Here is a 24,826-nt window from a genome sequence, read left to right as displayed (position 1 = left end):
AATACATAAAAAAACTGCAAGAAGAAAAGAGAGAGGAACGCTACAGTGTATCTTTTATCAGAACGACAGGCTGATTGATAGAAATAATATACTTTTTTAAACGGTCGTTATTGGTTAATTGGCCATAAAGAAATTACAGTTAAGAAACTTGAGTTTTTTCAGCTGTAATTTCATGTGTCATAAGTGCTCTCTTCACTGCCTCCGAAAAACAAATTCGAGTTATTTCTCTACAAGAAATAAACTGAAAGAAGACATCACTTTCGAGACAGGGCTTATATAAAAAGACATAAATTTGTTTTGATACTCAATCTCTACATCTTATTTATACCTACATTGCTTATGAAAATCCATAAATTTTTATGACAATGAGCAAAAAGTAGACGTTCTACTCTAGATTAATGTTATTATTGATGTGCGATCTTTTCTGTTCGCTCGAATTGACGAGCATTAGCACGAGAAGCAGTAACATTACCGAATCTTGATATTTAGTTTCTTGTGATACATTTTATCTGATAAAGTTATGCAATCAACGTTATCTACTCAAGATAAATTGTACAGTCGATGATCTGGAGACAACATTGGCGCGAAGCGTGACATTCGTTTGCCGACGTTACAGATTGAGGCGTTATTATAGCAATTTGATACGAAATATTGATTGCGCGTGGTATGTGAGGTAATGCTCTGACTGTGATCAAAGTTCATAGCTTATGTTTTTCATACGTATGTAGATTGTATGATATTCTTCGCGACAAGTGGAATTACGCGCAATAACCAGAAGAAATTATGTCAAAGCGGACATCTTGAAACGGATTTGCAATCCTGTAAATTATTATTGTTATTATTATTATTATTATTATTATTATTATTAGATTAGATAAAGACATTCGTGTATGTTTTCTATGCTTACTGTTATCGCACTTTTATTCTTTTTGCACTATTACATTTCTATAAAACACATCTTGTGCAATTGTATATTTGTAACATACATATATTTAGAATTAATGTTTATTCAAAGCGTACGAGATGTTGAAATCGACGTTCCGTCCAGGTACTTGGTCTTACGTGTTTTCGAGAGCTTTATTTAAGAATATTATATAGGAGGAAACGTGCAATTCTCTAATCTATCGAACAATTTTATTACATTAAGTAACATAGCACAATGACATCGTCTTGATATTATACACACACACGCACGCATACACAATCACCTCAGGTAATTTATTATCGTATAATATGTGTGTGTGTGTGTGTGTGTGTGTGTGTGTGGCGCGCGCGCGCACATGTGTGTGGAGACGTTATAAGAAACCATCTTATATCTAAGAATTATATTTTATTATCTGCCATATATCTATAATGTAAATAAAAAATTGTTACAAATATAAAAAAGAATAGTATCTGGCTCGGATAATTTCGTATCTCATATAAATCTTACTTTATTATTATCATTTATACATTATATGTCATGTATAAAATACGTCCTTTGATGAAAGTATCATTGCAGACACATGAAATGGAAATCGTGTATAAAACAGAGAAAGGAAAAAATAGTAAAATGATACATATACACGCATCGATCCTCGGAAATCGTCGGATCATTTTGTAAGCACATTTTGTAATATCCTGTTTGAAGATACAACAAAAGTGCATATTTACAATTACGAATGTGTATTTACATAACATCGATCGATAAGTAGCGGTCTCCTATACTTAGCATGAAAAAGTCGGCAGTAAACGCTTGGATTATCTCAATGTAAAAATGTAGCTTACACACCACACACACACACACACACACACACACACACACACACACATATATATATATATATATGTATATACGGCATACACTGTCATATAACACTATTATTTCACAATCTCTCTCGGGCGGCGTCCCTGAGAATTGCACAAATGTATTCGCAAGGATATGGCAATACATTATGCAAGTATACCGATATAATGTGGGGAAGAAATATTTCGCTTCACATACACATGTGAAGAATAAAAAAGCCATCCGTGTTGTTTTCCAAAATGTATTTACTTAAAAATACAATGAAAGTTTCAGTTCTGATGGAATGGGCAGAAATATATAGTCTGTGGTGTGTCGGTTACTTGTTAAACGTTGAAAGAGATAATGCGATGGTATCCTGTACAAAAGTAGCTTGAACAAGACTTATGAACACACAAACCAAATTCTTAGCCTAGGATTTTCGTTTACGTTAAATCGTGTGACACACACACGTGTCATTTACCAGATTTGATGCCTTAAACTTTTTTTTTTCATGCTTACCTAACAAACATAGGGGTGTAACGGTACGTGGGCGTCAGCCTGATTGATTGTAAGACCCGTTAGCACCAATAAGTGAATTTTGTGAATCGCGTCGAGTACTCGAGCGCGAAAAAGAGTACCGTACTCTGCCGGGCTTGACACAGTACAAAACGCAAGTCTTTCCTCTTTCTTTTCTTTTTCTCTGGATGAGTGTTGCCAACGGGGCTTGGCATTGTATTTAATAAAATTAAATGGACCTATGCTTATAGTATGTATAGTATAGTATACTATGAAACGCTAAAGTACTGATTTTGCTCAGGCACCTGTACTTTAAGATAGTCCTTTGCCAATTTGTCATCGTCAAGTTACTATCTTGAAGCAAACACGTGTAAAATACAGCAGCAGATTGCGTATAAAACCGTAGATTAACAGAGACTGCCGGAGATGGTATGATCTTGTACGCGTCGATTGGCTTTGTTGGACGCGTCACATACTTATGAGGAGTATTCAAATTTTCTTTTTTAGCACCATCGAATCGTCCGATGGTAAGAAATTGTTTTTTCTTTATCTGTAAGTATCAACGTTACACGGTCCAACCTCCATCTCCTTGGTTTCCATACAGTGGGATTTTTAGTCCGTGTGGTTTTTAGAGCAGCCTTTACACCACTCACTTTTCCTCATAATTTTTAGATGTTAAACTCATCACTACTTACGAGAACGAATTCATTTTCTCTGATCTAACTGCGTTTTATTTAACTATCTCATTCGAAAATATTTGTACATTAAAACGTGGGACATCTTCTCGCATTCAAATTATCGTTATCTTTATTTAATTATTATGCTTCTATGGTACAATGGTATAACCGCAATGTCTCTTCACCCTTTTATCTAACAGTCTCCCGAAAATAAGTAGCGGCATGGACACGTCAATCGCAATGATTCATCGACTCTTGCAAAGAGTAATTCTGTTTTATTATTCAACAAATCATCGTCATCAACGTCATTGCCATTATTATACGAATTAACGTAAAAAAATTTTTAGGTGCCATTAACGTATTGGGATGTGTTCTACATTATCAAGAGATGTGGACCACGCGTATATGAAAACATATAAGAGTGAATAAATATCGCCAACTTATTCCGCAATAGTCCAAGAATCATCGCTATCACTAGTCCACAATAAAGTCGAGATAAAATCGTAATAGATAAAAGTAACTGAAACGCTCGGATTACACTCAAATAAGAACATTCGAAAAACCAGGGAGAGTACTCATTACATTTGTCACAATGTAAGTTCGGATTCTTTTTTTTTTCCTTTTATAATTTCGCGTCATGCACGGCAGTTCTGGAAAGTTATAAATATATATATATATATATATATATATCTGTGTATAATTGAACTCTTATCGTCTAGAAAAAAATGATATAGTTGGTTGAAATGAATAGAGAAGGGTGATGGACCCTTACACTTGACAAGTTGACTGTTCGATGCTCTCCCCTTATCTATGCCCAAGCCTAAAGTGTAACAACCTCTCCGCGTTATATTACGTTTACATATTATCGTTAATAATAAAATGTTTCTTATCCCATAACTTTATACATACTATGTATAATTATTATGCAATATTAAAGTCCATATTATCATCCACACTACCTGACGCGAGCGTTTATCTTAATTCCTGTCTCTATACCAAACAGGAGCACGAAGCGATATTAGTCTATTTTTAAGATTTTCTCGTTTTTAGTGTACATTGAATGTCGAGAGATGTCCATTCATGTCTATTTACTTTATTTATTTGCCGTATATGTTACGTATGAATTAATCACTTAATTCCGCTCGATAGCCTCGCGCTCCTGTGAAGACACTGCAATTACACATTTCGATTCGAGAAGAAGAACTCAATATATCACACGCACAAGGTGAGAGAGACATTCGTCGAACTACAAACGTAAATTTGATTTTAAATGTAAAAAAATCATCACCTTTAAATATTCATTTTACACTATTTAAATATAATAGTTTTTTTTTATCTTAAATAAGTTTTCGATATAAAATTGTCCCGACGAAGAAAGCCAGATGACGGCAAATACCAGTTAATAGGTGGTTCAGATAAAACGATAGATTCGTCTTGGGAATCGTGTACATATGAACGCGATCAATCGAGAAATAAGAATCTAGATAGTAAATAAGATCAACTTATCGAATCCACAGGACGAATATATAGTTATCATTCAAACTACCTAACAGCATTTGGTGACGGCTAAACGACCAGAATTGCGAAGAGCCGAATAGAGAATTGCGCATACACGCATCTAAATGCGTGTCAGCCCACCACAATTCCGGTGAGGTGGTAATTTTTATTTGTAGGTCGGAAGATAGAGAGGATCCAATAAAACGGATTGGGCACGATGGGTATCAACATTGTTACCAACCACTCAATATGAGAGTAAGTTTGCTGAATTTGCCAAAAGTCGACCACGATGTCGTCTCGTGCCTAACGCCTCCCTTCTTAATTGCATAATGTTTTCCCTTTTTTCATTATGCGTCGTCTTCTTCATCTTCTACCTCACCTTCTACCTCACCTTCCGCATCGTCATCTTCTTCATCTGCAACGTAACGATAACCAATGTTTCAGTCTCAGTGAACATACTTATGTAAAAATTTGGGACGCACAATTTAGATAAATCGTTCATTTACCTTCTCCTTCTTCTAAATCTTCTTCACCCTCAGGTATGTCATCATCATCATCGTCTTCCTCTCCGTCACCGTCCACTTCTTCCTCTTCTTCAATTTCTTCTTCGATCTCCTCCTCTTCTACCTCTCCATCACCATTTTCCTCCTTTTTCTGTTTCTTCGTTTCTTCATTCTTTTCCTGTAATATGAGAAAAAATTTATTTAAAAAGAATCCTTCGATAAATAGACAGTAGTTTAGCCTTTTGAGGAATTATTATCAATTACGAATATCTCGACGACGCATAAATTTATATTCAACATCGTACGTTCTGCGCGCGTAGAGGAAAGCATACTCCCCTCTTTTACCACATTCAACAAACGATAAGGAAAGAAAATTCGGCGTCGTGCGGCAATGACGAAAGAGACGAGGACAGAGGAAAGCATATACCGGCCGGCGAGCGATACAAGGTCCCTTCCCGCCAAGAAATACGGTGGCGCGGAAAGGAAGGTGGTAAGTAGTGGTGGTGATGGTGGTGGTGGTGGTGATAGTGATGGTGGTGGTGAGAGGGGGAGACTTTCCCTATCCGCTAAAATACGGTAGGACAGGAAAAGGGAAATGGCGGAGAGAATCCACGCGTCTACCGAGTGAGTCGGCGGCGCCGAAAACACGAAGAACAGGTAGTAGAGAGTATCACCACTTTGCCGATAAACGTTTAGCTTGGTGTGCGCGGAGCTATCCCGTGACTTTGCTCCCGCGCATCACGAAGCGCGTTCACTAAAGATATAGATGAGAAAGAGAAAGAGAGACCGGTTAATCATACTTTTACATTAAATAAAAGCAAAAAGGGAACGCCACTCCACAGAGGTGCCTCACGCACGTTCCTGCGCGCGCGCGCGCGCAACGTTAATTCCTCCCATCAGCCCGCCTAACTGAGAATTGTAGAGCCATGCCCTTGATCCAGTCCCGATGGTCTGTAACGGCCATAACGCAATAAGCATCATAGTTTTATCGATTTCGAGAGTGGAGGAGGGGAGAATGGGAGAGGAGAGCCGGCAGCCAGTAACCAAGAGCGGAGTTTGCTCCGAGGGCAACCTGAAAACATGCCAACGACAAACGTCGTCCGGTATATCATTAGAGATCACGATTCATCGGCGATAGCGAGAAAAGACGGAGGCGCGCGCGCGCGCGCTACACGTCCGCTCCAATATGAAGAGTGACGAAGCGACGCTCTCGCAATGATTTCCGACATTCGGCATATTCGCTCCGGCTTCGTGAGAGTCACGTCGGTAACGCCGGACTCGTGACCATACGGCGTTGCTGGCCGACCATAGGGGAGTGGATAGGTTGATGGTGACGACGACTACAACGATGCAGCCGACGATGACGACGGCGGCTGCAATAGTGGTGGTGAAGTAGTGGGATGGCGGCAACGGCGACGGCACAGCCGGCTGGCGTAATAGTATACACGCGCCGTGCGTATCGGCGGGTACAAGAGAGCGGCTTCGGATGCGCGCGCGGGGTCGCACCGGCCAATTGGAAGCGCGCGGGCCGGCGACGCGCGGTGGGGAAGAGCGCAGTGATTGGCAGATGACGGAGCCGTGCGCGTCGTGGCGGGGACACGACGTTCGCGCTGCGTGCAATTCGCGAGCGAGCGAGCGAGCGAACGAACACGCGAGCGAGACAAGGCGATTGAGAGGAAGATAAGGGAGGAAGATACCGAAGCGGCGTGCCAAGTGTCGTGCGACGCGAAGCCTTCGAATAAGAGCATAAATCTAAAAGAGAGCCGTGCATTCCGCGGGACGGATATCACGTGGCGTTGAACGGCCAAAGGGGATACCAGGAGGGAGGACAGCTCGCACGTTTCTGCGTTTTTTCAAACGCGATCGATCGTCACGATCGAGTAACAATAATACCGGAAGTAAGCGGCGGCGCGCGATTCGCTCTCTGCCATGGCGGGCAAGAGTTGGAGCAAGATCAAGACATTCGACGCTCAATGTTACGCTCTTTTCCCTCTCCCCCCTACCCTCTCTGTCTGGAGTAATTGTATCGCCGTGTACAGAATCGACCTGTTGCGATAAACCGCTAATGAAGGATCGGTTACCGACGGCGTCTGTACACAATGGAAACTCGATCGAAGAGCTGACGCGCGCGTTACTTCGAACTCGCCGTCGCCGTCGCCGCCGCCGCTCTTCTCCCATTTGTCGAATCACGAGCGTACGACGCGTCCCGATGTGAATGACAGCGACATATTCACGCTGTTGATCGCTGGACGACCACGACGACGCTACCGCACTGGCTACCGCGTTTACTCGTCATTATCCCCGCACGCACGATTACCTATCTGTTCGTTTTCCAATCACGAGGTCTCCCCAGATAACCCGAGGCTCGTAACCTAACCTATCGCGTAGACTGTACCCTTAACAATTTCTTCGAGCAAACGATCAACGCGATGAGCAGGCGTTACGTAATTGACACGTGACATTTGTGAATCGCGTCGGTGGATTATCAGCAAGATCGGCAGTCCACGGGAATGCGCTCGCGATAACCGAGCTGACTTTTCCCGGAATCGAAGCTGAGTTACCCCTTCTTTCTCACCGTAGCAATCACCGCGTATTTCGAGAAGACCGAGATGTTTCTCGACGAAAACTCTGTGAATAACATGAGGCATGACGATCAATCAAAATCGTGGCGTGCGCTTTCGAAACATGCGTAATCGGTTTAATTAGGATAATTAAGCGATAAAGAGGTACGCGCGCGCAAAGAGTCGAGCGCCACGAGAGACGCGACGATAACCATTAAATGCAATAAGTTATTTCTGGCTGGCGGAGCATCGATCCATAACTGCGTTATCCGATCGACGCGACGCCTTTTCCCGCCTTCTCTCGATAGAGGACCGCCAGCATTCGATTGCCGGACTATGGTCGCATCCTATCGATATCGAAAAGGAAGAGAAAAAAAAAGGAGAGATGAATACAGAACAACAATTCCGAAAAGTCGAAAGAGTAAAGTCAACGGAGTCGAACTCGCGTTTGTACTCACGACGTACAAACACGATTCACCATTCAGTTCTCCCTCTCGAAGCTTCCCGCCTTTTCCTGCTCGCTGGTTCCGGAGCGATGCTATCTCATATATATATATATATATATATATATATATATATATAAAATGTGTGTGTGTGTGTGTGTGTGTATGTGTAAAATTTTTTTTTGCATATGTATAATATTTTATATACGTTCATGCACGCGCACGCGCCACGTGTAGAAAAAGATAGGTATATATATCCTAGCGAGAAGAACGCTCATAACTCGTCCTTTTCCAGCGCTTCTCCGCTATCCTCTCCTCCCCCATTCATTCGCGCGTGTGCACGCGCGCGCGATCTAGCGAATTAATAGATACTTTGAAAGAGGAAGAGTCGTCGACGTAATAAGGACGCGTCAACCTGCGGTGAACGTGCGTGTAAGCGGCGCTCCGACCTTTCCACGTGACGCGATCGACGCGATGGTTGGAGAAAGAAGTCGCGACAACGTTCCTTCGGATTTCCGCTGTCCAACGGACGTTCGTTTCTTGTTCGTGCCTTAGGAAACGCAATCGCATGGTAAATTATCGGCTAAAAATACAGCCTATCGCGACAACCGCGGTCGACGGCGCGATGGGCGGCGGGGTGCCGCGATTTAAGATGAAAAATCGCGGCAACGATGTTTTCTCGAAGGTTCGTACTAACGTGCCGCCGCGCGCGACCGCCACAGTCGCGAAGAGAACAGGGAGGTAGGAGAGCATACCGGGTATATAATGCACGGCGTTGCCGCTAGCTGCGCAAGTGGGGTACGTTCAACGAAAAGATAGAGAGAGAAAGACGAAGCGTGCCGCCGCCGCCGCCGCCGCCGCCGCCGCCATCACCATCGCCACCGCCGCTGTACATCGGCAATGCCGAAGAGAGCGAGATAGATGGATCGAGAAAGGAGAAGAAAGAGATACTCGTACAGACACAGCGAGAGAAAAAGGAAGCCTTTCGTCGCGGTGTTTATGCACGCAGATTGGTAAACAATTCAGGGCAACGTGTCGTTCTGGAATAGATACGTGTCGGTCGTCTATCGATTGACCGTCGTGCGCGATTAACCCTCTTATAGCGAATTATCGATCAATTACGGTAAAAAGAGAACGCGTACGCGTGGGAGCGTGACGAGAGAGAGAGAGAGAGAGAGAACGAATGATGAACGCGGGCTTGGTTTCGGCCGCCATGATGGAACCGCATGAACAGCAGATGATGACGATAGGATGCCGATAATAATGGCGACTACCCGCCGTGGCGATCAAAAAAAATATACGGACGTCCGCTTTTCCGAATTGTGACTGCTGACGCTGACACCGCCACGTAAAGATGGCGTCTGGCGGAGGTACGCTAGGCACGAGGTAGCGAGATGCAAAAGCAGCAGCGCGCGCGTGTGTAGGCAGAGGGCGCATAAAGACGAAAAGCCGCGAGGAAACGAAACCAAAGAGGGGAGGAAGAGAGAGAGAGAGAGAGAGACACACACACACACGTACGAGACGAGCACATGGCGCTGTAAGATTATTTCTCTCTCTCTCTCTCTCTCTCTCTCTCTCTCTCTCTCTCTCTGGTGTTTCTCTCATGATTGTTCCCTCTCTTCCTCCACCGCTGTCTCTAATGCCAAATAACGCTTTCTCCTCTCCGTCTCTTCCTATGCGCGCGCGAACACGTAGGCTTTTAGCGTTGCCTCGAATTTCAGCGAACGAGAAACATGGTAATTATAGCTTGTTCCGGTAGGAGTCGTCATCGCCGTCGTCATTATCATCATCGTCAGCCATCGAACGAGAAGCGAGCGAGCGAGCGAACAAGCAGAAAAGAAGATAAGAGAGAAAGAGAGAGTAAGAAGGATCCGTATTCGCGGTGGTCTCAAATACACAATGGCGTCTCTCGCGCGCCTCTACGTTCTCGCGGTAGGAAAAAAAACACTATGCGCCGAAAAAGACATGCCTTGCACGCGCGCGTCCGATCGAGCGCGCTCGACTACGCTCGGGGTCGCTCGCACAGAAATATGGAGTCTGCCGAAGAAATGCCGGCCGGCGTGGCGTTCTCCTCGCTACGCCGTGCCGTCGCTCGGCGGCGCGGGCTACACGGGGAGCACGTTTCGCCACGCTTCGCATGCCACGGCCGGTCCACGGCGATGCGTAGAAAACGCCGAACGGGCGGGAAAATCCGTCGCGGCGGTCACGGGCCGCCGCCGCCGCCGCGGCGGCGGCGGCGGCGGTGGTGGCGGCAACGGCGGTCAATCTCGGAGCGCATCGATGCGATTCAATGTCCCCCCCCGACGATGTGAGACCGACGGCGTGGCGCGCTTCGCGACGAGCATGTCTCGTATTTGTCGCTACGATATTATTTCTAGCGGGATAGCGGTGGAGCATTGCCGCGGCGGCAACGGTGGCGACCACGACGGCGACAACGAGGATGATTCCCCGTCACCGCGACAAACATCACGAGATAAACGTCGAACCGTGCGCGGGTATGGTCGGAGTAAAAAAAAGCTCGGCGGTAAAGTGGTACTCACCTCGGCTGGCCTCTTGATTCCCTTGATATCGCATTTTGCGTCCGCGGATGCCTTGTCGTTCTCCGTCACCTTCTCTACGGCGACCTCGTTATTTTCCTTAGTACTCATGATTGGTGGAATTCTAGAAGCGGCGTGCGCGTCGATAATCCAAATAGCTCGGCTTCGCGACTCGAACTGAACTCGAAGTACGAAAGTGCGGCGGCGGCGTTAGCGGCGGCGGCGGCGGCGGCGGCAGCGGCTGCGGCGGCGTGTACGCGCAACGAGACTACGAATACGTGTCCTCACACGACGTCGGTTTCCGCCGGAATGCTCGAGAGAGCAGCGTCGTCAGGCGAAGACCCGAGGGGCCGCGAGAGAGAGGGAGAACGTGAGTAGTAGGGGGAAAAGAGACCGACTGATAGTGGGAAGGGGGTGAGCGGCGGAGGGCCGAACCAGTCAGGAGTGGAGCGTGTGTCGACGACTGTGGCGCGAATAGCACAAAACGGACTACTACCGGATCCCGCCTCGCTCCTAGCACGTCCAACCTGGCTTTGTTCAAAAATGAAGATGGCGCAGCTTTAAAACCCGATAAATCCCTGATTGGCCGGTCTCGCGATCGCCCGTATATCGCTGCCGGCGCGGATAATCCGCGATTTTCGAGCGATCCACAATCTTTCGCGACTTCCCGAAGGGCTGTCCCACGTAACGCGTCCGCCCCGGGTATAAATAAAATTAAAACTCGCGGAGGACGAGGGGTTCGAGAGTTCGTGGCCCAAGCGAGGCGTCCGGTTCGAGGCTACGTCGCTCGATTCAAATAAGCCTTGGCGCTGCGTTTCCTTCTACGTGGGATTCCTTCGGCCGTGCATTCCGCGCGAAAAATCGATAAATATCCCGTCCCGAACGTGGAACGACCGCGCAAAACGATCGCGCGAGGAACGATCGCGCGATTTCGATCGATCCGCTGCAAATTTCACAGCTATTCGCGCGCTTCCTTCCTCGCCATCTCGCCGTCTCACGTCTCACGTCTCGGCCGAGTGCGTGCGGTGCGGATTAATCTATAGATAGAAGAAACGATTCCGCAAATCACGCAGATGTGTATGCGCACTCGATGAAATCAGAATACAAAATACATAACTTACGGATTTTTCCGAAACACTCGACCGCGCGACTCGACTTTAAGCGACACCACGCTCGTCGTAATTGCATCACGCAGTCGTCTTAATCGAGCTAAAGAGTTATTATTTTTCATTTTATTACTATTAATAACTACATCTTTTTTTTTGTGCGTCAACAGAAATTTAATGAAAACAAAGAAACACGTTTTAATCTTCCCCTTTAAAAACATACACATACGCACGCACGTGTCATACACACATACACACATGCCCACGCGCGCGCGCATACACATTTATACACATTATATATATATATATATATATATATATATATATATATATATGTGCGTATATACATATATTTGTTGTTTAGTGCATGAACACGCGTAGTCACTGCGTATCGACCAATTGTGTGTACACGTTGATCTTTCATCGTAAGATGATCAAATAGACGAGCAAAGTAAGACTGAATACGCCGCGCATTTAGTCGTTCATTTATTTATATCCGACGTAACGCAAATAATGAAGGATAGCTTAATATAAAATTGTACTTATTGATTGGATGTTTTATATACCAATTTTGATGCCAGTTGTGTTAATGGCGTAAAATCCGATAGCGGTTTCATAGCGACTTTACCGACCGTCGAAATCACTGGCGTTTTCTTCCACGGCGATTTCACGCGCGATCGAGATTTGTAAAGTATCATAATATTAATCATCGTAATATTTATGCATGTCGAGCGCAAAAAGTATATTCAAGGTTTCTGAATTTGTTGCAACGCAATGGATAAAAAAAAATAGGACATTTACGCATGCGTATCGCATGATTTCCATCGGCGTTTCGACTTCCGGTCGCAAGCTGCGTTTCTCTTTTCACTCGATACTTTCGACTACCTTCAAGATGGTAGGTGAACATTGTGATTTTCATAGATTTTTATCCATAAATATTTTGGGAATCATTGCCACGAAATATATCGCGAAACCGGCGTTTGCATACCAATTACATTCATCGTAATTTATTGTGAATATTTATTAATACTGTGCGGTAATTGACAACGTGACATTAAGAAACATAACCTTATTAACAGAATGAGTACAAAGTGTTTTGATTAAGTGCAACGTGACAACGCGCACATTTAATTAAATTTTGTAAATGATAAATCGCATAAATTAAAAACCACAAGCAGATTTCAAGAATTAGTTACATCGTTATTTTGTAAAATTGTAAGGTTTGATGCAACTTTTATGTATACTTCTGCTCTTTATAGGTTAACGTACCGAAGCAAAGGCGTACCTTTTGCAAAAAATGCAAGGTACATAAAAATCACAAAGTGACGCAGTACAAGAAGAGTAAGGAGAGACATGCCTCACAGGGCAGAAGACGTTACGATCGCAAACAGCAAGGATTTGGTGGTCAAACCAAGCCCATCTTTAGAAAAAAGGTACATTATAAATTGCAGAATTAAATATTATATTTGATATATTATTCTGTGTGACATAAAAAAACGATAATAAAGTATAATGTAAATAAAAATATTTTTGCAAAATCTTAAGTAAGTGATATATAGAATGTTTTATAAATCATAATACAACAGAGAGAGAAGTAATTTCTTATATAAAAATAAGAAGAAAATATGGCATAAAATTTTTTTATACAAAGCTGTTTTTGAAAAAAATCAAATTTGAATATTCATTAAATGTGCATATACTTGACTAGCCACAAATTATTTGATTCATCTAATCTGGCTATCATTATTTCTATTTATATTTGTAAACAATGTCATATATCTCTAATTTGCTAAGCAAGAATTTGTCTGCAATATGAAGGGCAATATTTCTAACAAATTTTCAATGAATAAAATATATTAAAACATATTATTTTAAATTCTATCAAAGTATAGACATACAAGTATATATATATATATATATAACAAATATTCAATATATATAACAAATATATATATATATATATAACAAATATTCAAACTTTATTTTCTTGAAAATTTTGTATGAAAAAGATTCATTCTATATTTTTGACTTTACATGAAAAATCATCTTCCTGATTATATCACAATTTCTGGAACATTCTTGGAATATACATTACTCTAATATTCTTTGCTAAAGACCATGTTTCAATATTCTATTTGTACTAAATAAATTTGTTACATCTAAAATATATGTAACATAAACTATATTTTCAGTAGCAAAAAGTGTAAATAGTAGAATGCAGCTAAAATATAATAAAACAACTGTATTAATAATATCGATTATCTTACATTCTATGAAATTGTATTTTATTATATTATTGAATATATTTTATTATATTTAGGCTAAAACAACCAAGAAAATTGTGCTAAGGATGGAATGTACAGAGTGCAAGTATAGGAAACAAATTCCATTGAAACGGTGCAAACATTTTGAATTGGGTGGTGACAAGAAGAGGAAGGTTAATATAAACATCTATAAAATGTTCAATAAGTAATTGTCAATCAATATCAACTAAACTACTTTTTTTTTTTCAGGGTCAAATGATTCAATTCTAAGCTACTCATTCAATATTTCACCTTCTGCATTCTGTATTTTAAAAATAAATAAATCTATAGAGATTTGTACACGTTTTTATTCTATTTTGTAAAAATATCCAATATACCTAAAATGATACAGTGCTTACAGCATTAAAGTGATGATCTATTCACCTTGATTCTCACTGTTCTCTGACGACCGTGGTATAGACACTAACTGTTGTGGATTGCTAACAAAATAAAAAAAATGGACAAGTTATTTTGTAGCTTTTGTATGTCATATTAGGCGAATCAAGATTTAGTTCACATGCAAATTGATGTAAGAATGTCTCTTATAAAAAAGAATTTACTGTCTTAATAAATTTAAATAAAATTCTAATAAAATCATAAGAAGTAAATCGTAATCTTACCACTTAATATTAAGTCAGATATGTATTTTTAATATTATTGATATTAATATTATAACCTTTCTACATAAAGATGTTAAACTTACTCCAATATGGATGAATCTAATCCTTCTTGCTCCATTTTCAATTTAACTGCTTGTTTTGGCACACCAAAATGTAACATTTTGAAATATTTTTCATAGCGAGGATCTTTAGCTGCTGACTGTGCTTTTTCTTCGTCCTTAGGATTTATCTCACTATTATCAGGTTCATCCACTTTGCATACCTCTACCTCCTCTAATTTATTTGTATTATTTTCATTTACATTATTTATTTCTTTATGTTCTTGTTCTAAACCAGGTATAGAAGATAACTATGCAGAATCAAAGCAAAACATTTGTGAAAAACCGAGTATACTTCAATATATTCAAAATAATTTATTGTAAAGATGTTTTCCTCTTACAACTCTCTGTACACATTTACAAAAATACACGTACCCGCGATTCTAATATTTCTAACGACGCTTCTAACTTTTGCAATTTATTTTCGAAATCAAAAAGTCTTTCCTCACAGGACAAGGCAAATTTATTCAAAAACGTCACGGTGTGAGTAATAAAGTGATTTATAAAAGAGACTGTCCGCTTTTGATTGATCGGCGGTACCTGTAAAATGTAAGTTATTTCAGTCTGTTTCGTGGATCAATTATTGTCGAGCGTTTTATTCAACTTTATCGACTTGCACGCACGGAAAACTTTGTGTTAAAATTTCATCAACACCTTTGTGTAATCTATAGTTGGCTCGATTATCGGTATCTTATAGTCACTCATCGTGTGTGGATTGCAGTTGTATAAAATCTTCCCTTTCAATTTATGAAACTGTCAACTTTTGTCATATTAGGAAAATATGTCGGTTCACTGCGCATCGGATATAAAGAGTGGAAACCATATCTGGGTCCTTCGAATGTTCTATGGTTCTATAGTTTGGTAAATCTTCATAAGCGTTTCTGAGAAATTCATCGGTTGAATCGATATGATTCACATCGAGAAACTTGAATAAATATAAATAAATCATCGGCTTTTTGTTTCTAATTCGTTTCTAATTCCATAAAAATATTTCGAGTAATAATAATAATAATGAAGAAATAAGTGCTCAAAATAAATTATGTTTATAGAAATGCTTATAAATAATAAAAATATTTCATAACGCAGCTCCTGAGTACTCAGTCAAGGACTCCGCATTGCGATAGTGACACATCGCGGTAAAAATTAAAAGCTCAGTCAATCTTGTTCATTTTATCCTTGCTTTGTTCATCTTTATATTAAGTGTGAATAATTTTATATTGCAATTAATTTCGTTATTATGCGCTTAATCGTGCAGATGTGATTTCGTAATTACCTTATTTCGTATTTATCAATTTTTCATAAAAATGAACGACAACTAAAGTTATCTTTGAATTTTATATGTAAAAGCATATCTTCCACTTCTTTCAACCGTGTGTTTTCTGCCTGTACAGGTTTCATTTTATCTGCTCTTTATATTTATTAACTATCAGGAAAGGAAAGGATAACAGCCATCCATTTTCACAAGTGTCTTAAAGCTATCTCAAGATGTTGTAGTCATATATCTCTTTATTTATAAATTATCTGCAATAAACTTTACTGTGCCATTTCTCGTCTATGACGTCATAATTCCAATATGATCACGATGACTACTCAAGAGCCTTAGGGCCTATCTAGACAAACTTGCATAGCAGCATAACCATATGCATAAGGAAAATTATCCAATCGCATTTTACATGTGTCCTTATGATACATAACATATGAAATATATAGCCTTATATTACGAGAGGTAACTGATATTTGCGGTAAAGGAGGCACTCGTCTGACTTTGATTATTTTCGTAAGTTCTCGAATATATTCGGCTTCTCACGTGACTGTCATATTGTAATTAGTGATTCTTAACCTAACTGTGATACATAAAAATATTTTAAACTAATTAATAATGAAACATGCTTTCGTTATTTTATATAAAATATTTTCTGTTGTTTCTTAAGACGAAATAATTTTTGTAACTTAGAAAAATACAATGTAAAGGATTTTATAACACAAAGAAAATTCAAAATCATTGATACAATTTTGCATTGGAAATATTGAAAAAAACACATTATTTATTTAATATTTACATATTGAATATATTATTGAACATTTAATGAATTTTATATTTATACCATTTGATATTTTTTTATAATATATTTTTATAATATATTTTTATAAATATATAATCTTATGTATTACCTGTTATTCTTATTAAACACTCTCTCTAATGTAGGGAAATAATAATGTAAATTTTTACAAAAAAATTGAATAAAATAAATACTTATATATGTTTATTCCTCTTATTATCCTTTAAATAATATTAATTTATTAAATTTATGTTTATCGCTTATTTTAACTTCTTATACATAATGCGTCAATCTTATTTTTATATATAATTGTATAATTGCACGTAACAAATTATTTAAATAATTTGAAAAAAAATCTTGGTCATTTATATGGTCTTTTAATTCGGAAAAAATTATTATCTATAAAATTATTATCTATAAAATTATTATCTATAAAATGTACCATAATATTATTTGTAAATTTACTCATATTAAATTGATCTAACGTTTTATGTATATGTATATAAGTTAATGCTTTTTCTATATTCTTACATATGTTTGTTAGAGTTTTTGATGGATATAATAATAATCCTCTGTTTTTAATATTTATTAAATTACAATTAACATCTGTACTTTGTTCCGTTAATGTTTCAATTATATACAACGCAAAAACTTATTACTATTTTAATATATTTTTATTTCAAACAACTAATTTCTTCAAACTTTCATTTACCACTATTCAAATGGAGCACAAAACATAAATAAATCAAATGTTACGAGTCTATCCGAAATGAACCGATGTCAGACGAGTGCTCTAGAGTGCCCCTCGTTCCGTATATCAGAACCCTCCTCTAAAGTAGCAGCTTATACTCGGTTTATATATTTCATATGTCTATGACTTAGTTTTCATTCAGCCGTTCAATCCTGATTTACTTCGGAATGAAGTATAGAATTCTTAAGTGTAAACGGATTAATTTTGATCCACTTTAATCCTCTTTTCTTAGCGGAATAAGATCAATCCGGTGTAAACGCTCTCTAAATCCATTTCATTTTGAAGTGAACCAGGATTGGACGGCTAAGTGTAAACTAAGTCTATGTTATGATAGAAATGTGATTGGGTAATTTTCTTTATGCATATGGTTATGTTATAAAGTTATAAAGTTATAAAGTTGTAATGTTATAAAGTTTTTGTCTGAATAGACTCTTATAGCGTTTTTAGGTGAAATAAAACTTAATCCGAGTTAGGTGCACTATTTACACCTAAAACGAAATCTTCTTTCTTTTTCCAACGCTCCCATTCTATATCCATCTCGTTTTAGGTGTAGATAGCGCATCCAACTCGGGTTAGGATCCACTTCATCCGAAAACGTTATTGATGAAAAAAAAAAGATTAATAAAATTTTAGTTTTTGGAATTAAAATGTATAAAATTATAATTTATTTAACCTTATCTCTAATTATATTTCAATAATTTGTCAATTTTCATAAATTTAAAATTTATTATAATCTGAATTTCCAAAGTCTAAATTTTTTTAATTCGCAATCGTGTTTTTTCAAAAAATTTTCGAAATTTTAACTAATATAATTTCCTTAGCGATAATATTCTCCTAAACTTCTTAACATTGTTTAGGTAAAATTCAAAATTCTGAATGGAAATTCTTATTGGAAATTCTTGAAATGTTAGTTAGTGCCGTCTCCTTTCTCCAATTATATTTTCCTAATATTCAATTTTTAGAAATTTTTTCTAGTCATGAAGAAGATCATAAAGCAAAATTCGTAAAGAGAGAAAATTGCAATTTTATTTTCTTTACATTTTATTGTAAGGTAGGGGAGGGGGTCTTGATTATTACGCATTGAAGATCATTACGAATGAAGAGTAGATTTCGTCCAATCAGATAATTTGAATCTCAAAATCCTCTTCTGCAATTGGTCGAATTCTAATTTCTAATTCGCGAATTTTTAATCCACAATGCACGGCTTTGATACAGGCTTAAGTGTGGAAAGTGCGAAAAATCATCCGACATCCATTCTTTTCGACTGCACTTTCAGTACTTCTTTTCAAAATTTTGCCCTTTCCCACCTGTCTGTCGTGAGTACATGTATTTCATACTTTGCATTCTATCCGCATAATAGATGCATCTCCGATATACGAAAGGTGACGGCTAAATAGAGCCTGAACAATTATGACGACTTCGCGAAGCAGCACCCGACACTGTCCGTTGCACGTTGGAGGTTAAATCCTCGGATCGGAGCAAGATAGTTCGGCTGTGGTTCGGCCTCGCGCGAGTGCATTGGTTTGTCAGCCGGGATTTGACTGCATGGGAATTTCACGCCCGAATATTCTCTGAAACATGGATTCACCGCCGAACCTGGAGACCGTTTACCAGGCCGTGTTCTCTTTATATAACAATACAAATCCGGCTGAACCAGGAAAGGCGTCACTATGGCTAGGAGAATTGCAGAGATCGGTGAGCCCACGTCATTTTAATCGTTAAGTTTCTCCGCGTGTCTCTCCTAAATTCAATCACTCGCATTGTTACGTCAAATACCAATGCGCGTGTTTTCCGATGCACCTACATCGAGAACATTGGAAATTAAAAGTATGGAAAGCCGCTTTCTAACCTTAAAGAGAAAGATTGTCGCGTTGTCATAAGATATGTATATACGTTTATATTATTACGTTGCAAAATGAAGAAATTGAATTAAATTTAAACTAATAATATTAGACTTTTCATGTCTTTTATATATTTTGCACGATCTTTTTCTTTTTAATGATATTAACCATCATATACAAGATTTTCTTTATTTCTGCAATATAAATTTCTCATATTTCATCATAAAGAAAATTTATTATTTTTACATTCATTTACATATATGTTTCTATAGGTATTTGCATGGAAGATAGCTGATGAGATGTTACATCAAAAACGAAATATAGAGTCTTGTTATTTTGCTGCACAAACAATGCGTACTAAGATCCAACTTTCTTTCCACGAATTACCCCAGGAGGCACATACTTCGTTGAGAGATTCGTTGATGGAACATATATCACAAATTAATGAACATACTAATTCTGCCATTGTTACTCAGGTATTTATACATAAATTTTTTTAATAAAACAAAATTGCTTTTATGTTTTATTAAAAACATTTTTATAATACTCTACACTCGTAATATCGATTATGCATATTTATAAAATATTTAATATGAAATCTTTATATTTAATTACAGTTATGCTTAGCATTAGCGGATTTGGCTCTACAAATGTCTTCCTGGCAGAAACCAGTGGTAGATTTAATCAACAGGTTTGGAGGAAATACCGCAAATCTTTGGCCATTACTTGAAATAATGACGGTGCTCCCAGAAGAAGTAAATTCAAGATCTCTCAGGTAACATTATGTCCTATTACTTATTGGATGTTGTCAAAGTGGCAATTGAAAAATCAAGTTTATTTTGTTTGCATATAGGCTAGGAGCTAATCATAGGCAGCATATATTGTTTGAACTGAATGCAAATGCAGATACTGTGACAGAGTTTCTGGTATTATACTATAAAATTATTTTGTACTCTCACATGTTTACGTATATATGTGAATTCTGTTTAACGGGAGCTTTCTAGCAAGCGACACAGTTGACATAGTGTAACACAGTGTCGCTATACGTGCTTTCCTGTTACGACACAATACGATACATTTCGACACAGCTACGAAGCAGAGTCGGACTGTGTTCTGCATCATGCTGCCAATTTTTAAACTTTTATGTTCGTAGCACTGAATAGTGAAAAAGAATTCTGTCTTTTTCTGTTTTAAAATTAATCATTTATTTAAGGTTTGTTTAAGGCATTCTGTAGACCTATTCTCTAACGACAATTCGATGTCATACTGTTGTTGCACAGATATTTTATATGATAAAAAAATCTGCGCAACGACAATATAATGATACCGAATTATTCTTAAGAATTACAGAATAAGCTAGCTGGACTAAGAAGAAGAAGAAAAGGTTATTTCTTTGATTATTGCTGTGACACTGCAAATATTTTAAAGGTTATGCTCGAGAATGAAGCAATCAAAACCTTCAACAAATTTCAGCTAGCGTCAACTGGTGACTATATCTATATGTTGATATAGAACTAAAAGACATTCTATCAAGCTACCTAGACATTGTGTTTAATTGTGTGACACAGTGTCTATCTGTGTCTTCTTGCTGGAAAGCTCCCAACATTGATTATTCAATATTTCATATATAGTGTAATTGCAGAAAATGTGCCTAAAAAACAGCGGTGATAATTTACAAATTCAAGTCACTATTTTGCGATGTTTTACCAGCTGGATAACTGTTCATGCGATACCACTTAAAGCTGTACCCTCGAGTGAGGTAGTCGTTTATGCTTTACAAGTGAGTTTCTTGACGCTGATAAAATATTTTTGGCAAGAAATGATTACCTATTGTTTTTTTTTATCAAATGACATTTACTTTTTAGGTCCTCAGCAATCATATGGCTGTTTCACAGCTTCATGAAACGGCTACCGATTGTATCTGCATAATTTTACAGGCGTTAGCAGAAGATAGCAGTACCAATCGTGGTAGTGACAACGAAACAAATGTACAATTGCAGCAATTGCAATTATGTCTTTTTACAAGTGTAATAAATTTAGAACAACCATATCATTTATCTGTTGCGCACGAGGACATGGAAAAGTAAATTGTTTGGTCTACTCAATTATGTTTGTAGTATAAATCTAGTCGTTAAATATATTGCAGGTCTATAAATTATTGTCGAATATTCACGGAACTAGCCGAGACATTTTTGGAGACTATGGTGACAGGTAGCGAAGATGGAAAGCAGCATTATGCCATAAAAATTTTAGATCTTGTCCTCACATGTGTGGGTCATCATGATTATGAGGTATTCAAATGTGTATATCGATTTAATATTACTATTAGTAAATACAAGTTAATATTTAGCTACAGAATATAAAATAATACTCTCTCAGGTTGCACAGATAACTTTTAACCTATGGTATCGGCTATCAGAAATTCTTTATCAAAAAAATAGCGATGATCTTAATGCTGTATTTCGACCTCATATCGAGAGACTGATCGGTGCCCTCTGCAGACATTGCCAAATGGAACCTGACCATGTCAGTATATGCTACCAAAATTTTTTTAAATTTCATATAAACAAAATAAGTACTAAAATTATACATTATTAATCATATATTATTAAATATATATCATATTAATTAATTACCAGTTGGGTCTCGTGGAAGAAGGAGGAGGAGGCGAGGAATTTGCTGACTTTCGAAATCGCGTATCGGATTTGATAAAAGATGTAGTATTCGTAGTTGGAAGTAGCCACTGTTTCCGACAAATGTTTTCATCGCTGACTGGAGGCCCTGGACCACAGGGTCAACCTATACATACGCCTACTTGGGACTCAACTGAAGCGGCTCTTTTCATAATGCAGGCGGTGGCAAAAAATATTCTACCGTATGTTTTTTCTATTATATATATTACAAAGTAACACACTTAAGGGCTAGATGTAACAAAAAGTTTTCATAACAGAGAAGAAAATGATGTAGTTCCGAAAGTGGTAGAAGCTATTCTTAATTTACCGGAAAATACTCATATAGCCGTACGCTATACTAGTATTCTTCTGTTAGGCGAATTATGTGAATGGATAGATAGACATCCACAATCACTAGGTATGACTTTGGCATATCATTAAGTCTAATATGTATTTCAATAATATTTATTGTATTTTGTTATTCCAGAACCAGTTTTAAATTTCCTCTTAGCATGTTTAAATCAAAAGGGTTTAGGAAGTGCTGCTTCGGGTGCATTATTAAGCATATGTACTGCTTGTCCGTTACATATGGCGTCACACTTTTCTGGACTTTTACAAATAGCACGTTCTCTCGACAACTTTGCTATTAGCAACGATGCAGCCATTGGCCTATTAAAAGGTTGAATTTAAAAAAAATATGGATTATTTTATTAAAAAATCTATTACACGATGCATGATTCTATGTTCTACATTCTTTAATTTTTTTGCGATAACGTAGTTTAATAAGAAGTATTAATTCTTATGACAGGAGTATCAATAATTTTGGCAAGATTACCACATGAGGAAATTACTCCGGCAATGAGAGAATTGTGCTGCTTTCAAGCAAGTTCTCTGTGGACGCTTCTGACGGATAGAGTTCAAATAGAGAGAGGAACAAAGACTGATCCTGTGATATGGCTGGATAGATTAGCCGCTATATTTAAACATACCAATCCTCAGATTGATGATCCTAATAAGCCTCACCCTTGTCAAAGTGTAATCACTGAAGTGAGTCTTATTATAAATCAAAGATCTTTCGCTAAATGTAAACGCTAATGACATTTGTGTATTCATAGATGTGGCCTGTATTGTCGAATGTATGCGAAACATATCAACGAGATGTGAGAGTCATGGAGAGATGTTGTCGTTGCATACGTTTTGCAGTACGTTGTGTAGGCAAATATTCTGCTCATTTACTCGAACCGATTGTGAAACAGGTATCGGACATAATAACAATAATTCTTAATCTGAATATTTATACTTTTTTAAAGAAAATTTTTTTGATATGATTTATTTATTTATTTTTTATTATCATATAAAATGATATATTATTTTTCTGTCCAAAATTCTTTATATCATATGCAAAATTTGGGAATAAAATCTTGTTTTGTACTTGACGAGATATTGCTTTACAACCAAGTTATCAGTTATAATTTAAATAATGTTTATAATTTCTCTCCTTTTTATACAGATTGTACCGTTATATACGGTACATAAACATAGTTGTTTCTTGTATCTTGGTTCTATATTGGTGGATGAATACGCAAACGACTCGGAATGTGTATGGAATCTATTAAATATGTTACAAGCTTTCATCTGTCCTACTTTTGCTCTTCTCGAACAAGAAGATGGTTTGAAAAATCATCCTGATACGGTAGATGATCTGTTCAGGTTGTGTGCCAGGTACCGCAATGATTAATTGAACAATATAATATTCAATCGATGTTTTTATTGAAATGTCTGATATTTCATTTATTTTATATAAAAGGTTTCTTCAAAGGGCTCCTATCCCTTTGTTGCATTCTCCCGTTATTGGAAGTATTGTAGATTGTGCTATAATGGCTTGCAGTTTGGATCACAGAGACGCTAATAGTTCAGTAATGAAATTCTTTTATGATCTTTTACATAGTGGCCGCAGTTACAAGGTAATCTTTTATGAGCATTCTAAATCAAATCAAATCTCCGAAATACATATATAACACTGTAACAAAAAAGAAAATTTTTTTCACACAAGAAAAGTCAATATATCCGTGAAAATAAAAATAAAATTTATCATAAAAGTACGTTTTGTTGCGCAAAATCAAATTATTTGTATTTTTTGTGCACATTTGAAATTTAAAAAAGATTATTGTGGTTATAGGGCAAGAAGAAAGGAGGATGTTAAGTTTTGATTGTTTTTGGATCAAAGCCGATACTTACCTTAATAATATTGAAACATATTTATAAAATCATCATATTTTATAAATCGATGATATCATTTCTATCTTTACATCTTACGTTGCGTTCTATCATCTTCTAAAAATCGAAAATAATTATTTGTTTTCTAGAACCGAGAATAGGTATGAAAATTGGGATTTATTATTATTAACTGAAATAATTACGAGTATTTTTAAAGCATTGTATTAAGCATTGTATTTAAAATAAAATCAATTGCTTATTTTACACACACGCGCGCGCACAGAGACAAAGAGAGAGAGAGAGAGAGAGAGAGAGAGAGAGAGAGAGAGAGAGAGAGAGAGAGAGAGAGCGAGAGTGAACGCAGAGGTTTGGAATCACCAAATATTACAGGTTACCATATTATAGAAATTAAAAAATTATTCTCTACATTTTTATTCACCCTTCAAAAATATGCAATTGATTTTATTTTAAAAGATATAATGCTTTAAAAATATTTTAGATTTTAAAAGGATTTACATAAAAATGTAATTGATTTTATTTTAAAGGATATAATGCTTTAAAAATATTCGTGACTATTTCAGTTAACAATAATAATCTCTCTCTCTATCTTCTTTTCAATTTTCCTCGGTCTTAATGGATAAATAATTGTAATTTTCTAT

At 37.7% G+C, this 24,826-nt stretch overlaps 5 protein-coding genes and 1 long non-coding RNA gene across 8 annotated transcripts in view; 3 read left to right on the top strand and 3 right to left on the bottom strand.

The window, feature by feature from the left end:
• LOC105433632 (dorsal protein) overlaps nucleotides 1–1,389 on the top strand; it is a gene marked incomplete at its 5' end in the record, with an annotated part of 4,259 nt that extends 2,870 nt beyond the window's left edge. Inside the window, one exon of the mRNA XM_089081785.1 lies at nucleotides 1–1,389. This exon is cut by the window's left edge and continues 171 nt beyond it.
• Nucleotides 1,390–2,013: 624 nt separating this feature from the next.
• Nucleotides 2,014–10,872, bottom strand: LOC105433634 (uncharacterized). Its single transcript, XM_011649041.3, has 3 exons — nucleotides 10,503–10,872; nucleotides 4,962–5,136; nucleotides 2,014–4,870 (listed from the first exon to the last, which is right to left on the bottom strand). Exons 1-3 carry the CDS (start codon nucleotides 10,608–10,610, stop codon nucleotides 4,803–4,805), a joined length of 351 nt encoding a protein of 116 aa, XP_011647343.1. The 5' UTR covers nucleotides 10,611–10,872; the 3' UTR covers nucleotides 2,014–4,802.
• On the top strand, nucleotides 8,713–14,208 carry RpL36A (ribosomal protein L36A). 2 transcript variants are annotated; one of them, XM_089082050.1, is made up of 5 exons: nucleotides 10,275–10,457; nucleotides 12,398–12,500; nucleotides 12,865–13,038; nucleotides 13,926–14,042; nucleotides 14,119–14,208. In XM_089082050.1, exons 1-5 carry the CDS (start codon nucleotides 10,306–10,308, stop codon nucleotides 14,137–14,139), a joined length of 567 nt encoding a protein of 188 aa, XP_088938176.1. In that variant the 5' UTR covers nucleotides 10,275–10,305; the 3' UTR covers nucleotides 14,140–14,208. The 2 variants fall into 2 exon arrangements, with proteins under 2 accessions (XP_088938177.1, XP_088938176.1); XM_089082051.1 differs by lacking the exons at nucleotides 10,275–10,457; nucleotides 12,398–12,500 and adding an exon at nucleotides 8,713–8,760.
• Nucleotides 14,199–15,450, bottom strand: CCDC53 (Coiled-coil domain containing 53). Its single transcript, XM_011649042.3, has 4 exons — nucleotides 15,281–15,450; nucleotides 15,002–15,166; nucleotides 14,612–14,877; nucleotides 14,199–14,348 (listed from the first exon to the last, which is right to left on the bottom strand). Exons 1-4 carry the CDS (start codon nucleotides 15,329–15,331, stop codon nucleotides 14,285–14,287), a joined length of 546 nt encoding a protein of 181 aa, XP_011647344.2. The 5' UTR covers nucleotides 15,332–15,450; the 3' UTR covers nucleotides 14,199–14,284.
• Nucleotides 15,451–18,695: 3,245 nt separating this feature from the next.
• The window catches only part of Tnpo-SR (transportin 3), an 8,057-nt gene continuing 1,926 nt past the window's right edge, over nucleotides 18,696–24,826 (top strand). The window contains exons 1-16 of one of the 2 annotated variants that reach the window (XM_011649047.3): nucleotides 18,696–18,712; nucleotides 18,798–19,132; nucleotides 19,551–19,754; nucleotides 19,896–20,053; nucleotides 20,132–20,204; nucleotides 20,921–21,058; nucleotides 21,144–21,361; nucleotides 21,425–21,569; nucleotides 21,658–21,804; nucleotides 21,918–22,153; nucleotides 22,229–22,368; nucleotides 22,438–22,629; nucleotides 22,759–22,997; nucleotides 23,066–23,206; nucleotides 23,461–23,672; nucleotides 23,758–23,914. In XM_011649047.3, coding sequence (XP_011647349.2) covers nucleotides 19,016–19,132; nucleotides 19,551–19,754; nucleotides 19,896–20,053; nucleotides 20,132–20,204; nucleotides 20,921–21,058; nucleotides 21,144–21,361; nucleotides 21,425–21,569; nucleotides 21,658–21,804; nucleotides 21,918–22,153; nucleotides 22,229–22,368; nucleotides 22,438–22,629; nucleotides 22,759–22,997; nucleotides 23,066–23,206; nucleotides 23,461–23,672; nucleotides 23,758–23,914 — 2,517 coding nt within the window. In that variant the 5' untranslated portion in view covers nucleotides 18,696–18,712; nucleotides 18,798–19,015. Of the gene's footprint in view, nucleotides 18,713–18,797; nucleotides 19,133–19,550; nucleotides 19,755–19,895; nucleotides 20,054–20,131; nucleotides 20,205–20,909; nucleotides 21,059–21,143; nucleotides 21,362–21,424; nucleotides 21,570–21,657; nucleotides 21,805–21,917; nucleotides 22,154–22,228; nucleotides 22,369–22,437; nucleotides 22,630–22,758; nucleotides 22,998–23,065; nucleotides 23,207–23,460; nucleotides 23,673–23,757; nucleotides 23,915–24,826 lie in introns of those variants that run through there. The other variant, XM_089082035.1, reaches the window with a different exon arrangement.
• LOC148935383 (uncharacterized) overlaps nucleotides 23,699–24,826 on the bottom strand; it is a 26,283-nt gene continuing 25,155 nt past the window's right edge. The window contains exon 2 of the long non-coding RNA XR_016140494.1: nucleotides 23,699–23,970. This is a non-coding gene — a long non-coding RNA (uncharacterized LOC148935383). The remainder of the gene's footprint in view (nucleotides 23,971–24,826) is intronic.

Source organism: Pogonomyrmex barbatus, unplaced genomic scaffold (genome assembly GCF_055798465.1).
Source record: "Pogonomyrmex barbatus isolate J1 unplaced genomic scaffold, ASM5579846v1 scaffold5, whole genome shotgun sequence".
Taxonomy (NCBI): domain Eukaryota; kingdom Metazoa; phylum Arthropoda; class Insecta; order Hymenoptera; family Formicidae; genus Pogonomyrmex; species Pogonomyrmex barbatus.
The sequence above is the reverse complement of the archived record's forward strand: the minus strand, read 5'-3'. Positions and strand labels throughout refer to the sequence as shown.